Source organism: Malania oleifera, chromosome 4 (assembly GCF_029873635.1).
Source record: "Malania oleifera isolate guangnan ecotype guangnan chromosome 4, ASM2987363v1, whole genome shotgun sequence".
Taxonomy (NCBI): Eukaryota; Viridiplantae; Streptophyta; class Magnoliopsida; order Santalales; family Ximeniaceae; genus Malania; species Malania oleifera.
In genome coordinates, this window is record NC_080420.1 from 44699307 (window position 1) to 44715033 (window position 15727).

Below are 15727 nucleotides of genomic sequence, written 5' to 3' on the forward strand. Positions count from 1 at the left end.
ACTTGCTATTCATATTTTGTGTCTGGATGATTTTTTTGCATATGACATGGATCTATTTGTTAAAAGACAAACCTGAAATTTTTTAATATATTTACTCAATTCTACTACAAAATAAAAATTTGGTTTCGCATTGGTATTCAAAATTGTCAATTTGATCATACAATTGAATTTGTTAAAAATAAGCTTCTATCTTTTTCTCTTAGACAATAAAAGAAGGTATATCAGATCAAGAGCGAGAAGTTACAAAATGATGGGAGAAGAAATCCACCTAAAAATAAAATAAAAAACAGAAAAAGCAAAAAAGAAAAGAAATAAAAAATAAAGCAAACAAACAATAACCAGAAAGAACAATTAACAAGGAAACCCCTTTTCAAACCCTTCCCACCGTAATTCACCGAGTATCTCAAATTTGCTAGCTCCCTCTAGCTCCCTTTGACCTTTCTTCGCTTTGAATTTACCCCTCATAAAATTCGCACTCGTTCCTCCAGCATCACTCATTCTCAAATCCAATTTATCCAATATCTCTTAGGCTTCTAAATCCTTCCTAGAAAGCACCACCTCTAGTGTAGGTAAAATACCATCATTGCACTACATTTTGTTCTCCAACCCCCTATTATCAAAAATAGGAACCCCACCCAATCCTTCCAACAGCGCTAGATAAACATTTGAAAGGTCCTCAAATTCATCATAGGATTCAGAAAAATAACCATATTGTTCTCAAATCTCATCCAACAACAAAGCCCCACCACTCTCAAACTCACTAATGTCATCACTGTCATTATTTGAAAAATCTCCCTGTTTCTTTGCCTCATTTTATTTTCTAGTTCTACTACTTCCTACATCTTTCATCTTAGCAAATGCATCTTCCACAATACTTAAATCGCCTACAAAATCTATCCTTAAAATCTTTCACCTTATCTCACCAAAACACCTCTCCTTTCGCATGATATATTTTCTTCATTTCTACACCCATAAGAGCAGCCTTCCAACGAGCATACACCTTTGGTCCCTTGAATTTTTCAGATTTAAAACCTAAAGAATCAAATTTTGTACTCAAACCGGCTTCTTTTTTCCAATTGTTCTTGGATATACGGTATACCAACCTCTAACCCTTCTACAAAAGCAAAATCAACAACCAAACTAACTCTTCTATATATATCATCATTTTCTTCCCAAACGATTTTCAGAACCAAGCTAAAGTCTTCCTAATAACACACTTCATATAATTGGTGAGAAGCCTTGGATTCTGTTAACAATTATCTGACTGCTCCCATCTCCCTTTTCTAGCTTCCTTGAATTTTGACTAGGGGAATGGACCTGATCACTAATGGTATCAGATATAAGATGAGCCTGGTCACCCATACCCTCACAATGGGCATTCTTAGAAGCAAAACCCGACTAAGAAAACCCTTGTTGAGAAGAACACTCTTTAGGACCCAAAGAAAAGGCCCAAAGAATTGTTAATTAAACCTTGAGTTTGTTCTATTAAATGGCCCAATTTTAATAAGAAAGAAGAAACACCTTTCTCACATACCTAGCCCAAGTCCAAGATAAGGACCAACAGACCTAGCCCAGCCTTCATGCCCCTGTCTTCCTCGACAGCAACAACCCTAGCCGACTGGTTCTACAACGCTCACAACAACCACCGAAGCCCTATGCATTTTCACCTTTTGGATGTTCTCCTTCAAGACATGATGTTAAGTTATCTAGAGTCGTTACTCCAAAACCCTTCAATTGCAGATCTCCCCCACACTGAAAACACAAATAATCTTTTTTCAAATGGCTTACATTGCCTTCTCCTGATTTACCTTCCAACACCACCTTACTCCACAACCTGGTATGTGACGAACTTGTTCCACTAGCTTCTTTAAGAACAAGAGGAAACTCCTTCATGAACTCAAAGAACTCATCTCAAATATTCGCCATCCATTACCTTTTACACCTCCAAGAATAAAAATCGAAAAGTTATTCCCTTTCTCCCTCAACCCTAGCTCCAAAAACCTCCCCACCCCCATCCACCTAATCGCCGACCAACACAGATGACTTCCCTCATAAGCATTTCTGGATCCCATACCCAACCGAATAAGGGTGGATATTGCATCAACAACCCAAAAAGCTATCTCCTTTGAGAGTCTAACCGATCAACTTCAAGAGATATTGTTCTCAACACGCACAAAAAAAGGATCCCCCCCCCCCCCCTCTTCCAAACCCATATCGAAGGATTTACCTTCGATCTACACCGAGCGCCTTAGCATCTGTTATTCGTGCAGCCATGGCTGATTTTGAGTGAGGATGAGAGAGTTGTTTCAGGAGAGACAGAGAGACCCATTCGCACGAGCCAATTTTATTGAGATTCTATCTTTTTGCTTGGCCAAAGGGATTATTCATCGAACATCATATGTGTATACCTGTCAACAAAACACAGCAGTTGAACAAAAAAAATAGACATTTATTTGACATAGCATGATCTCTACTCCTTTATATGCATGTTCATAAAATCTTTTGAGCTAATAGCCATTTCTACTAGGATTCCCTAAGGGGGCAAATTCCTTTCTCCATTGTGTACCCAGAATCATCAATGTTCTCTTTCATGCCTTATGTCTCTAGGTGCATAAGTTTGGTTCATGCTCCACATACTCATTAGGAAAAGTTCTCCACTCATTAAATTTGTTTTTGCCAAGTACTTGAGAACTTAGAGAGAATATAGATGTTATGACCCCTACACTCGCAGGAAATATGTTACTGTCGGTGTCGCGTTTTTAGGGACACATTATTTTTCTAGTGTCAGGTACTCCTTGGATGAATCTAATGAGTCCATTTAACGTTTATGCCCCCCCCTCCAATCTATTGAGTTCATTCAACGATTTATGCCCCCCCCTCCAATCTGCTGCTTATCCTGCTCCTTCCCTTATCCCTCTTGAGAAATTTTCTTCCAAATATGTCAATTACTAACCCAAAGAACTAATTTAAAGATTTATGAACGACAAAAAGCATGCACAAACACCCCAACCACCATGCAACTGCCTCTTCTACCCATCACTGTTTTGACTTCTGGTTCTAGAAATCCATCCAAGTATGACTTGGATTTGCCCATTGCTCAATAAAGAAGTACTAGGTGTGCTCAACATTCTTTCATTGCTTACCCAACTACTCATTGTATTCCATTCCTTCACCTTCCTAGTCCTATGTGTTTGCCTATTATATTTCCTTTGTTTATATCCCTACATCACATGTTCAAGCGCTTGCCAACCCAAGATGGAAGCATGGACTCATGGGGGCATGGATGCCTTGAACACTTAAGAGACATAATATTTGGCCAAACTTAGTAAGGAGTTGGTTAGGTGCCATCGATCTACACCATAGTTACCCAGAATGCAAGTTTCGGGTTGTGGCATCAATACAAGAATGGGGTGCACTACTTAAGAAGTAGGCCTGCAGACAAACCAAACCCCTCATGAGCAGCTCGAAAGCTCCGCTCAGTATGAGCTCATTCAAGTTTGTTCATTATATAAACAAGTGATTCCCAAGCCCAATTTTGTGGCTCATTTAATAAATGAGCTGAGCCTGAATACGAATGGCTAGACTCGTTTCAGCTTGTGAGCGGCTCAATTATGGCTTGGTTTGGGTTCCTTTGTTTATATCCCTACATCACATGTTCAAGCGCTTGCCAACCCAAGATGGAAGCATGGACCCATGTGGACATGGATGCCTTGAACACTTAAGAGACATAATATTTGGCCAAACTTAGTAAGGAGTTGATTAGGTGCCATCGATCTACACCATAGTTACCTAAAGTGCGAGTTTCGGGTTGTGGCATCAATACAAGAATGGGGTGCACTACTTAAGAAGTAGGCCTGCAAACAAACCAAACCCCTCATGAGCAGCTCGAAAGCTCCGCTCAGTACGAGCTCATTCAAGTTTGTTCATTATATAAACAAGTGATTCCCAAGCCCAATTTTGTGACTCATTTAATAAAATGAGCTGAGCCTGAATACGAATGGCTAGACTCATTTCAGCTTGTGAGCGACTCAATTATGGCTTGGTTTGGGTTCGTTTTATATGCTTGAATTAGAATCATTTATGGGCTTGTTTAATAAGGTCGAATTAAGCTTGATAGAACTGTAGTGGCCTTAAAAGTACACATTGTTTGTGCATAGGATTATTTATCTCAGACTCCATAACCTGAATTTAGTAATAAGACTAATGCTCAAAGCCAATAGGCTAATTAAATGGAGCAAAAAAACACTCTAAAGCAGTACTAGTAAGGAACATTTTTCACCTCTTTTGCCTAACAAAATGTCTCATCTCTCAAAATGAGAGGTTCCAAAGAACCAAACAATTAGTGATCATCTTAGTAGCTGGCTCCATAAGTGCTCATGAGCTCGTTCATTTGCATGATAAACAAGCTTGAGCAAGTATATTAAAGCTTGGTCTGAGGTCAGCGCAGCTTTTCTGCAGCCCAAGTATGCAGTTCTTGGGAGCAGAGGCCTAGGGGGTGTTGTTTGCACTTAATAGCTCTTAAATAGAGGCTAGGCTCTAAATGGTCCAATATTCAATCAACTATTAATGTTTTTTTAACCTCTGAATAGGCTCTAACCAAACTAGCACATCCACAAAAGCTGATTCAGCCATCACTGTCTTTTAACCCACATTTGGACACATTTACCCCCCCTAAAAAACACTAAATTACTCACAAAATCCTCATCTCCTCTCCTCTTTTCTCCATGCATAGCCACATCTCCACGCAAAGTCCCGTCCACAACCATCATTCTCCTCTCCTCTCTCTACATTTGTCTTGTTTATGTTTTTGTACCTTTTCTTGTTTTTTTTAGTATCCTTGGCTTTCTTGACAAATTGTGCTCTCCCTTCTTCTTTGATTCTGTAGAATAACGGTATGGTGATTTGGGTCCCAAAATCTAATGTCAGATTCTTTGATTCCCCCCTTCCAACCAAAAAAAAAAAAATCTGCCAATCACCCTACATGCTCCATCTAAAATATTTAATTAAAATAAAAGAGAAAAAATAAAAAATAAAATAAAAGAAGGAAGGCAAGTTCTATATGGATTTCCCTTTTAAAGAAATATCCATTAAAGCATCCCTATCATTATTTTTTATAAAATCTGTACTAAAAGAAAATATTTTTAACTAGTTTCATGTTTATTTATTTATTATTTTTCTGTAATAATTAAAAAACTATTTTGATTTCCAAAAATTCTCTTATTTACCAAACAGTTATGCTCTTAAACGACTAGCTCCAGTTATATCAAAAACCTAGTTCATAAATTCAGAATTGCATTCAACATTCAACAATGAATGCTAAATATCAAACGCCCCCTTAGTCCGTATGCCATTTCGGATTGTGGTACACATGAGCTACTAATATAGGTCGATTAGTCAATATGCTATGTCAGATCACAGTACATTTTGAATTGTTTACTTAGGATGGAAAAATTACCAATTATACTCCCATAAAATTCTCAGTCACTCAAAGAGCTCTCTCTCTCTCTCTCTCCCAGTCACTCAAACATCTCTCTCTCTCCTTGGTGGCTCAAATATCTTTCTCTATGCCCATTTGAATCCATTCACCATTGCAAGCTTCACAGCAGCAAGAAGCCCTATATTCTCCCTCATCTTACACTTTGCAGCAGCAGAAGCCTTCTTCCCTCTTATATCGCAGTCTTCATAGCCACAGGAAGCTCAGTTCTCTCACTCCATGGCAAGCTTCAAGCAACAGTAATATTTTCATATGATTATGAAATGTGTAAATGTTTTCATATGATTTTTAATTTAAAAATGGTTAACAACTCTGGGCAATACTTTTGGGAATTTGAATCCTAACCTTTACCGATCTGGGTCACTATTGACTCACGAATCAATACATATTCGCAGTTCAAGGAAGTGCAGTGCCTAGGTAACTATGGTCTACACTATCAATTATCTTTCGGCTCTATCGACGCAGGGTGTGCCCAAACATATGGTACTGATAATTTTAAAATCTTCTCTCCTGTTGCCCGACTAAATTTTGTTCATGTATTGATCTCAGTGGCAATTAATTTTGATTAGCCCTTATGCAGAAAGAAAGCATTCTTTGTACGGAGATTTACAGGATGAGGCATAAATGGAACAAGCTCCTAGCTCAGGGGAAGGATGGTAACGTATATAGGTTGCACAAGGCCATTTATGGTCTTAAGCAATCTCCTCGAGCCTGGTTTGACAAATTTAGTACAGCAGTCTCTAAATTTTGCTTTATCTGGAGCTACTATGATCATTCAGTCCTTGCCCACAAAAAGGAGATAAGTGTGGTACTTCTAGTTGCTTATGTTGATGATATTATCATCAATAACAGTGATAACAGTAGGATTGCAGATTTCAAGCAATGGCTTTAAGCAAATTTTCAAATCAAGGATGTGGGTGCTTTATGTTACTTTCTTGATATTGAAATTGTATGGTGCGAGAAAAAGTTGCATCCATACGAGCAAAATATACCTTAGAATCGCTAAGGAAAATGATATAAAGGGAGCTAAATGAGTTGACACTCATATGGATCCCAATGCAAAGTTGTCTAGGGATGTTGGGCCGGGTTATGAAGACAAACATTGATATAGTAATGGTAAATTGATCTACTTTACTGTCACTAGACATATCTTTTGTTGCTGGGGTGGTGAGTGAATTTATGGAAAATCCTAAACAACTACACTGGGATGCTGCTTGTAGGATTTTTCTGTATCTCAAAGGCTCTTGCAAAGGTTTGACATATAAATGTAATAGAAACTGTGAGATCATGAGATACACTAATGCAAATTGGACTAGCTCCACCTGGAAGAGCTAAAAAACTACTGTAGCAAGATCTAGCGCTGAAGCAGAAAAAACTCAGCTACGGTCATGCTATGAGTAAGCTTATGTGGACAAAGTATGTTATCTAGAGATGGGATTCTTGGTAACAAAGCCAATAGATATGTTTTGTCATAATCAAGTTGACATTTATACATAAGAGGACAAAGCATATTGAAGTTGATTGTTGTCAGGGATGCCATGCTGAAGAAGGTCGTGAGGACTCTCTTTTGTGAATTGGACCAGTTAGGCGATGTTTTCACGGAGCCTTTAAAAGCTCACCTTATCTAATTGTTGTAACAAGTAGCAATTAGGTGGTGATATTTGTAAACCTCTTGAGAGAGCGCATTGGAAGAGAATATGTTATTTTTAGTAATTAGGCTGTATGAATGGGGGTACTTTTGCCCTTTAGTTTTTTTTATTATTATTAATATGTAAGAGACAGACCCAAAGCTAAACATATACTCCACAAAACTACCGGCTAATTTTCCCTCTTTCTTTCTTCTTCTCCTTTTCTCTTCTTCTCTCCTCCAGTTCTAACTTTGCAAAAGAAACAACTTTCCGATGTTGTGAAGTTGTTGAAGCGACAAAAGCATTTTAAGAAAAAGAATTTTAGAACTGTGACTCCAAACATCATTTGGAAGGCTAAGGTTCCTTTCAAAGTTCGGACTTTCATCTAGACAGCGACATTGATCAAGATTAACACACATGATCTACTATAGATTAGAAGGCCTTCAAATTTGCATTTTTTTGCTTCCCAAAACCTCTGAAACAAATCAAATGAAGGCCTCCAAAGAATGAGGGCGAACTCTCCAAACAAACAAGAAAAGGTGGTTCCATGAACACCAAGCATCAAGCATCCTTTATCCCCCCCCCCCTCCTTTTTTCCAATTTCTGTACGGGTGGTGGAGGGAATATATGAAGAAAAACCTATTATATGATAAATATGGTTGTTATTTTGTATCGATGATAATTTAGAATATGGTTATTATTTTGATGCTTCAGACTAGATATTCAACTTTTGACTATATCTTTGGCCTTGATTGTGTTAATTAAATGGTCAAATATTATCTTCTTAGCTATGAGTTGCTTTCCTACCAATGTTTGAATACCTTGATTAAAGTTGTGATTGTTAAATTGAGGGAGAGCTTGCTTATTTATCTGTAAAAATTTTCTCCTCTTTTTTGTCATCTCAAAAAATGAGAAAACATTTAGAATGGTACCCCAAGGTTGATTTTGATGATTACAAAACCATTATTGTGCTCCGCCAATTATATGTGGTATCTCATTCAGTCAAGAGAAGTAGAATGATATCTCTCATTCTGGTTCTCATGAGGAGCAATATGAGATGTCTCATTCTGACCACTATTGGAAAGAGGATAGCCCTCCAACAACAACAACAAAGAATAAATCTCCTCCACCTCCCTATCATCCTAACGAAACTGTAAATCCCAAGAGAAGCTTTGCTCATGTGAAATTGAGAAAGAAGAAATGACACCAAATGCACCAAGGGAAGACAATAGAATCAAGGAAAAGATATGAAAAGCACCAAATCTCTCACCCAATTATCTTCCCAATAACAAATATGAGAACCATTCACTAAAACAAATAGAGAGTATATCTGTGAAATATACACCCAAGAACTCTAAAAAAGCTGATCCCCCAAATTTGCATCCCACCCATTAAACCTGCAAGCCATACTTACTCTTAATTACTTAAAGCCATACGGAGCCCACCTCCAAGCAAAACTACCAAAGCCATTTACCAATTAAAGCCTTGTTTTTAGACAACCACATAACAAGACCCAAAACAAGGTCCTTCCTCGCTCTATAAACAACCTCCCAACTGACAAGGTGATCCCTCATCCCTCCAACCCCCATCTCCCTCTTCTACCCAATCCTAAGCAAAGGAAATCTCTAAAGATCCTCTCAATTTTAATAGGTACCTCTATTGGAATTCTAAAATTAGACAAAAAATAAAGAGGGATAGCAAAAAGGCGAGCCTAAGTAACAGTGGTACGCCCACCCAAAGGAAATAAAGCTCCCTTACACAAATGTATATGCTTAGACACATTTGCCACTATTGGACCCCAAAACCTGACCAGCCCAAGGATTACCCACCATCCAAAAAAAAAAAATAAGGGAAACTCAAATGTGTCAAAAGCCACTTTTGCTTGTTTGTGTTGATATATAACTGATTGCTTGCTCATTTCACTGTTAACATGTTGCATGGCAAATTTTAATCACACCCAGTTCACCCAACCCCCAGTGTTATACCCAAACAAATACAAATTGAAAAAAAAAAAATTAAGAAGGGGATGACAGTGGGTACCAGGTAGGAAGCAGCAACACTTCAAAACCGCTTGGGTGTTGACATCCCCTGCGCATTTAACACCAATGCTCTAGGATTTTTATCTAGCTCTTGTCCAAAAATAAAAATAAAATAAAATAAAATAAAAAGTCTTATTTTTTAATGCTTCTTGGAAACAGTTAGATCCATTTTTGGACACATCTCAGACACATCAGAACAGTTCTCTAATAAATTTAACCACTCTATATTCGATCATGTTGATTTGGCTCCATAGAGCCTTATTCGAAGATCAACACCGTTTGAGTTCACAACATTTGGTTGCCCAAATGCCTCTGTGTTTATTATTGTTTGTACAAATGGAATCCCAGAAACCTCATAGACTTCCATGCTCTCATGGTAATTCCATCAAACTATGAATACGTAATATTAAATATAAGAGCACACAACTGAAATTTTATTTGTATAATGGGTATGAATTATATATTTATAGATATTTTATATAGAAAGTTAAGAATTAATAGATGTTGTGACATTACATCCAAAAGGAAAATGCTAGTATAATTACATGTTTTTAAATTAATTAATTGAGGTGTACTGCCATGTCATATCATAGTTTTTCTAAAGTTATTAATATCGTCAAATCTCTGTAATGTCTTGTTTGTGTCATGTGTCAGTGTCAGTGTCAGTGCTTCTTAAGATATCGGCAACCCCACAAGCACTAGCATTCATCCCAACCAGTGTTTCGATAGAGAGAAATTGCCAACAGAGAAGGAAACTTTCATAGCTGGAGAGAACGAAAATTATCAAGTCGAGTGAATGAAAATTGCCCATCCCCATCAGGATCACTGCAGTCAGCAGAAAAGAAATTGCCTTTTGCTTCGGGTTCTTATATCTCTATGGGAAACGAATCACATAGGAGGAGCCATTTGTAGCATAACAGCACATGGAAAGAGAAGAGTAGCAGGGAGGGAAAAGTAGAGCATGTAGTAGCTACTGATTCAGTATGCAATACGATAAAGTTAGAATTAATAAGAGGCTTCCAATTCAGTGATTTTCCCAAACAATGACCAGTTCACTTAATTTTCACCCAAACAGTGAACCAGTCCATTAAGAGGTTAATAGGAGCAAACAAACAATCCTTAACACAAGCATAAAGCATCTGCGAAAAATTATGTTTACTTTATTACCTGTCCATCCTCCTCCCAGTTAAGACACACTATAGCCACAATATGGGATTTCATGCTTCGCAACAACTTTCCATTCTGCATCATATAAAAGACATGGAAGACAAAGGGAGGAAAACAACAGAAACACAAAATAATTAGTTACTTTTAGTTTTGCTTCCATATGAATAGAATGAAGAAAGCAAATACACACAACTACACAAAAATAAATATGTTTACTTGCTGATCATCTGTAGGTCCATCATATAAATCATACATTTATACAGGTAATCGAAAGGAATCATGCCATATGGAGAAGCAAAACAAGAAAGTATTCCAACTTAATGGCAAGTCATATATTGATGCAAAAAGAGAACTAACAAACACAAAAATTTCAAATTGATACTACAACAGTACCCAACATTCATTAAAAATTATATTATATAATTATAAATATCAAAGCTATGAAGCTGACAACATGTTACCCATGCAATGTCCAGCTCATAAATAACCTAAAACATGGTATGTTTTGGTCATGGACCCATGGCATTGATACAAGACGGGTTATGCTGGTCAATTAGGTACAAGCACAAGGGGGCTACGCGGTAGGTATGCTATTTTGGGTCATGGCACGCTTTGAAACACTTAATTTGGTCACTTAGTCAATATACTATTTCAGATTGCAGTAACACATGAAGGAGCCATATTAAGGAAGCAACGAATGAATTAGAGTTTTTTTCTTTTCAGAATTTAATTTTTATGCTTTGTTATTATACTTTGATAAGTCATTATTCTTGTTAAATTAACTTGTCAGTAATATTTTTTTTCCTTCTCATCAAATCAAATATAATTTTGTTATACTCAAAACACTGACTATCAAGTCAAAAAAGAGTAAATCAGTTTTTTATATAAATAAATCATATTACATAGTTTTCAAAAATAACTCCAGCACTGATTGAGCCTTAAGGCCCTTAACTGAACCCAATGAAAACAACTAAACAAAGCAGCTACCAGATTTACTTCCCTAATGCATTACCAATTCTCAAAAAATATATATCAACAATCAGTAATCTGTATTCCCAAATCATTATTATCATTCTTCAAAATAACTTGTTAAAAACATTTTTCCTTTTTGTCAAATTAAAGTGTAATTCTTCACTCACAACATTGACTATTAAATCAAAAAAGCTGTTGAGTTTTTTATTTAGATAAATCAATCAACATATTAAATAGTTTATAAAAATAAAAATAAAAAACCTCAAGGAGTGATTGAGCTTAAACCAAACCCAAGGACAGCAACTAAACCAAGTAGGTACCAGACTTTTTCTCCAAGAGGCCAGAAAATAATGCAATCTTCAATAAATATACACAAATAATCTGTATTCTCCCATGGTTTTTTTTCCAGTCATTTTTTTTCTTTTTTTGCACCCCACTCCACCTTTTGCTCGCACAAAGTCACAACCTTAGTTTTTTTCCATCAGTTTCCATGGCATGTTATTCAATTCCCTACAGCAACAATGACTCCAAAAAGTTCACAATCAGATGTTGCATGCGACTCACAGAGAAACCAACACCCTCAGGCCAAGGGCACAAATTGCATGAATCATCCTTTCAAGACTTCCAAAACTCACTTTCCCCATCTTCTTTTTAGATATATATATATTTATTGTTTTCCATGCAAAAGCAAGAAATAAGGTCAAATTTATAACTTTGTTTCTTTTCACCTGATTTTACATTTGAAAGTTATGTAGATTTGGGTTGCCACTTTTGGTGAAATGATCCATATGGCAAACTTACCGTGAATGTACATGTGATCCGGATCATGAATTCAGGGGGGTGCAGAGATCATAGTAACTATGGTCCAGCTATCGAAATGAGAAAAACAATTCATCAAATATAAACATTTATAACTTCAAACGTGTAAATCTAGGTTATTTTTTAGGGAAAATTGTGAGTCTACAGTGATTTAACTGTCATCAATCTACAAGTATTAAAAAATTGTTCTTTTGATAATAACTCTCCTCAACTTGTTGGGATTTTGCATTAACAAGGAGGACCTTATCTTCTAACTGGAGCAATTTTTTTCTTTAACAATAGCTGTCAAAGCAAAGTGCCATTTCAACTCAAAAAATACCAGAAACTGCACATACACTCTGCATGTGGGTAGAGATCTTTAAGTGACAGGATACATTTTGCCATCTTAAAAGTAATAATAAATTCATATTGTTGGCTAAGAGACTAATGAAAGAACTGGCTGAAGTAAGTGTTGTGTTCAACTCCAGGAATTACTATTTGGAACAACTGCTTTTTGCTATTTGTTTTGTCCTTCTTTCTTTTCTCTCAGCAAAGCAGGCCACTAGGCTCAAGTCAAACATTTGGCTTGCTAAAAGTTGAGGACTGCAGTTACTTGTCTCCCCTGTAGTCATCAAAACAAGGAGGCAAAGACTCCATATTTGGTTTTGGTAAAGAGTGCAGGCAAAGGGAAAAAAGGTTCGGATTGTTAATGAATTGCATTAGACAATAATGAGCAATTGATTGAAGCCCAAGTACCTTGAGCAACCTTTCATATTGTACATGCAATTTTCAGTATTTTTTTAGCTGAAGGCTTAACCGCCCCAACATCTATTCTCAAGGAGGGTATTGCTCTAATTATAAGATGAGGTCCTTTCTACAAAATCTTAATAAGATAGGGGCCCTTATTGTTAGAGAACATAAAGAGGTTTATGTTAAAACCATGCATTCTCTACCTCAGAGACGTTAAACATTTAAATTCTTAAGGATAAAAAAAATGAAGTCAAAAGAGATTTAAACCTTATTAACTACCTCAACCTAGAATCTATCTCCGACCACAACTTGATCCTCTCTCTCTCTCTCTCTCTCTCTCTCTCTCTAAAGGGAAGAATCACCAATTTGCTAACTTTTTTTGCTCTGCTAAAACAATTAATTCAGTCCAATTTTTTTAATATTAGTTTGATAAAAATAACTCTGCTATTAATTTCAAATCACTTTACGTGTGTACAAACTACACCTGGTACTTTCAACAGCATAATTATAGCATTAACACTAAAAAAATGATTTAATAGCATAAAGGTTATGTAGCATGTATTATATCCGTTGATGACTAAACCATGCCCTGTGAAACATTTTTTATGACAAAATTATTTAAACTGCGAGTTTTTATTACTTGGAAAGGTGAAAGAAAAATTTAAAAAGGTAGGAAATTATGCACTAGATTAAAATATAAATTTTATATTTCCAGTCTTTCAACAACATTCCCACATAGTCTTGCTGAACTCAAGAAAAACAAATAAATATAGCTAAGAACTCTTAACAAAAGGCTACTAACTTCAACATCATGCAATGACACTGTCCCATCTTCAAGGCCAACTGCTAATGCTTTACCATCTGGGCGCCAGCATAATGACGTTATGCATCTCCCTGCAGAAAATCCAGAAATCCATGACAAAGGGTTCATACCCAAGTTTGAAATCCCTCAAAGAACTAACAAATCAAGAAATAAAAAATAATATGTGAACAGCACTTCATTTAAAATTTAGAGCTTACCCAGATTTAGCCAGTTTTTGAATTATAAATGTCTTCTTTCTCAATTAATTAGCAATATTTTTTGGTGTAATGATAGAAGTTCCAGTGTGTCAAGCATGCATGCAGCTTTAAGACTTCAGAACCACTTCATACAAAAATTTTAAAGGTTAAGACCATTCCCAAACCACACCTCTCAGAACCCAACTAAAGAGACTGGCATTGGGTTACTCAGTAATGGCATAGAAGATAAATTCAAAGCATCAAAAACGGCAAATGACCAATTCCAAGTTGGGAGGCCTCTGGCCCTCTGCGTATTTCCTGCCAGTTTGTAACGAGCATACATACAATAAAATCAACACTAAACTAAAAAAAAAAACACACAATTGTCGTCAACTTGTCAGAATTTACAACAAACGGAAATAAGAGGAAAACAGTGAAATAAATTTGAAAAAGATAACTGCAAACAGTTTAAAGTTTTCACAAATAAGTTGATTAAATTCTACAAATAGAGTTTGTAGCAGCCATCATGCAGTCAAAAACCTAGGGGACAGCACCAAACATGCCCAACTGGAATCGGTAGAAATGTTGATTTGTGATATAATATAATCCAAGAAACGAGTTGAACATTCTCAAACAAACAATCAAACGAACAAGAAAGAAAGAAGGGGAAGCACCAGGAGATATCGTCCATAGCCTCTGCCAATTGAATCGATGCAGCAGAATCTTCGAATCCTCCGTAACCATAGCCAACAAATCCTTCTCCGGATTCCACTCAGCAATCTTAATCTGCCAATAGAAATGATGAACGGATAGAAAAGAAAAGGATATAAACATCACGACTGTGTGTGGAAGTGTCTGTGTTGACGGGAGAGAGATAAGAGGGGCAGAGGAGCTGGAAGAAGAGAGGAGAACCTGTGAAGCGACTGGTTTGTCGAACTGAAGCTGAAACGGGAGCACTCGTTGGAACTCATCGGTTTCCATGGCTACGACTCTGAAAGCCTACAGTAGCGGACCAGTTACTACGTTAAGGTGTGGCGATGATGATGATGATGATGGTGACGAAGTGAACAACGTTCTGAAACCTAGCAAGCGATTACAATGAACAGCAAAATCTTTTGCAATGTAGAAGGTGGAGCGGCGGGAAGATGAGTGAAGTGAGGGAAGTGGCAGTGAAGAAATGTCAGGTCCTACGGTACGGAGCTTGCCGAGGATGAAGGCGGGATTTGGGTCTTACACAAAGGGATCCTTCACACTCTAAGTTAAAAATTGTGGGATAATAAGGTTACAATAGTAAAAAATAATGGATGAGAATGAGATGTTATTTTCTATTTGGATATCCCTTTTGTAGCTGGTGATAGCATGCATTATTAAATTTATTTATTTTTTTTTGCTAATTGTTTTGATGATCGGGAGTTTCATCTTAGTTTAATAGTAATAATTAGAAATTATTTGCAAAACCTTGGCTTTTACATTTCGTTAATTTATTTTTCCAATCTTATTTTTATATCTTTTGGCCCTATAGTCAAGTCTAGAGGGGGTGAATAGATACTTTTGGGTATTTTTACTTTTCTCTATAAAATATAAAATCTTTACAAGATTCAAATGATAATATCATAATATATAAAATATAAATAATGTACAAGATATAAATAAGAGAGAAGGAAATAAAAGCTTAACACTAATGTTAACGTTGTTTGGCCACTACATCCATGCCTTGAGTCACGCTCAAGGTTTCCACAATCCGTTAACACAACTTCTTCACCGGCAGAGAAGCTTTTACACTACGGAAACAAATCTCTTTCACTCACTAAGAGCCTTTCAGTAAGGTTCACCAAAAACCCCTGCAATTCGGTTCATCAAAAACTCTAGGTTCACCTAAA

The 15727-nt window shown here is 36.5% G+C and overlaps 1 protein-coding gene across 1 annotated transcript in view; it reads right to left on the minus strand.

Annotated features, from left to right (window-relative positions):
- LOC131154374 (anaphase-promoting complex subunit 4) overlaps positions 1-15077 on the minus strand; it is a 108322-nt gene extending 93245 nt beyond the window's left edge. Inside the window, exons 1-4 of the mRNA XM_058107091.1 lie at positions 14760-15077; positions 14522-14633; positions 13651-13742; positions 10329-10403 (exon numbers count right to left, since the gene is read on the minus strand). Of these exons, the coding sequence (XP_057963074.1) occupies positions 10329-10403; positions 13651-13742; positions 14522-14633; positions 14760-14828 (348 nt within the window). The 5' untranslated portion in view covers positions 14829-15077. The remainder of the gene's footprint in view (positions 1-10328; positions 10404-13650; positions 13743-14521; positions 14634-14759) is intronic.
- Between the last annotated feature and the right edge of the window lie 650 nt (positions 15078-15727).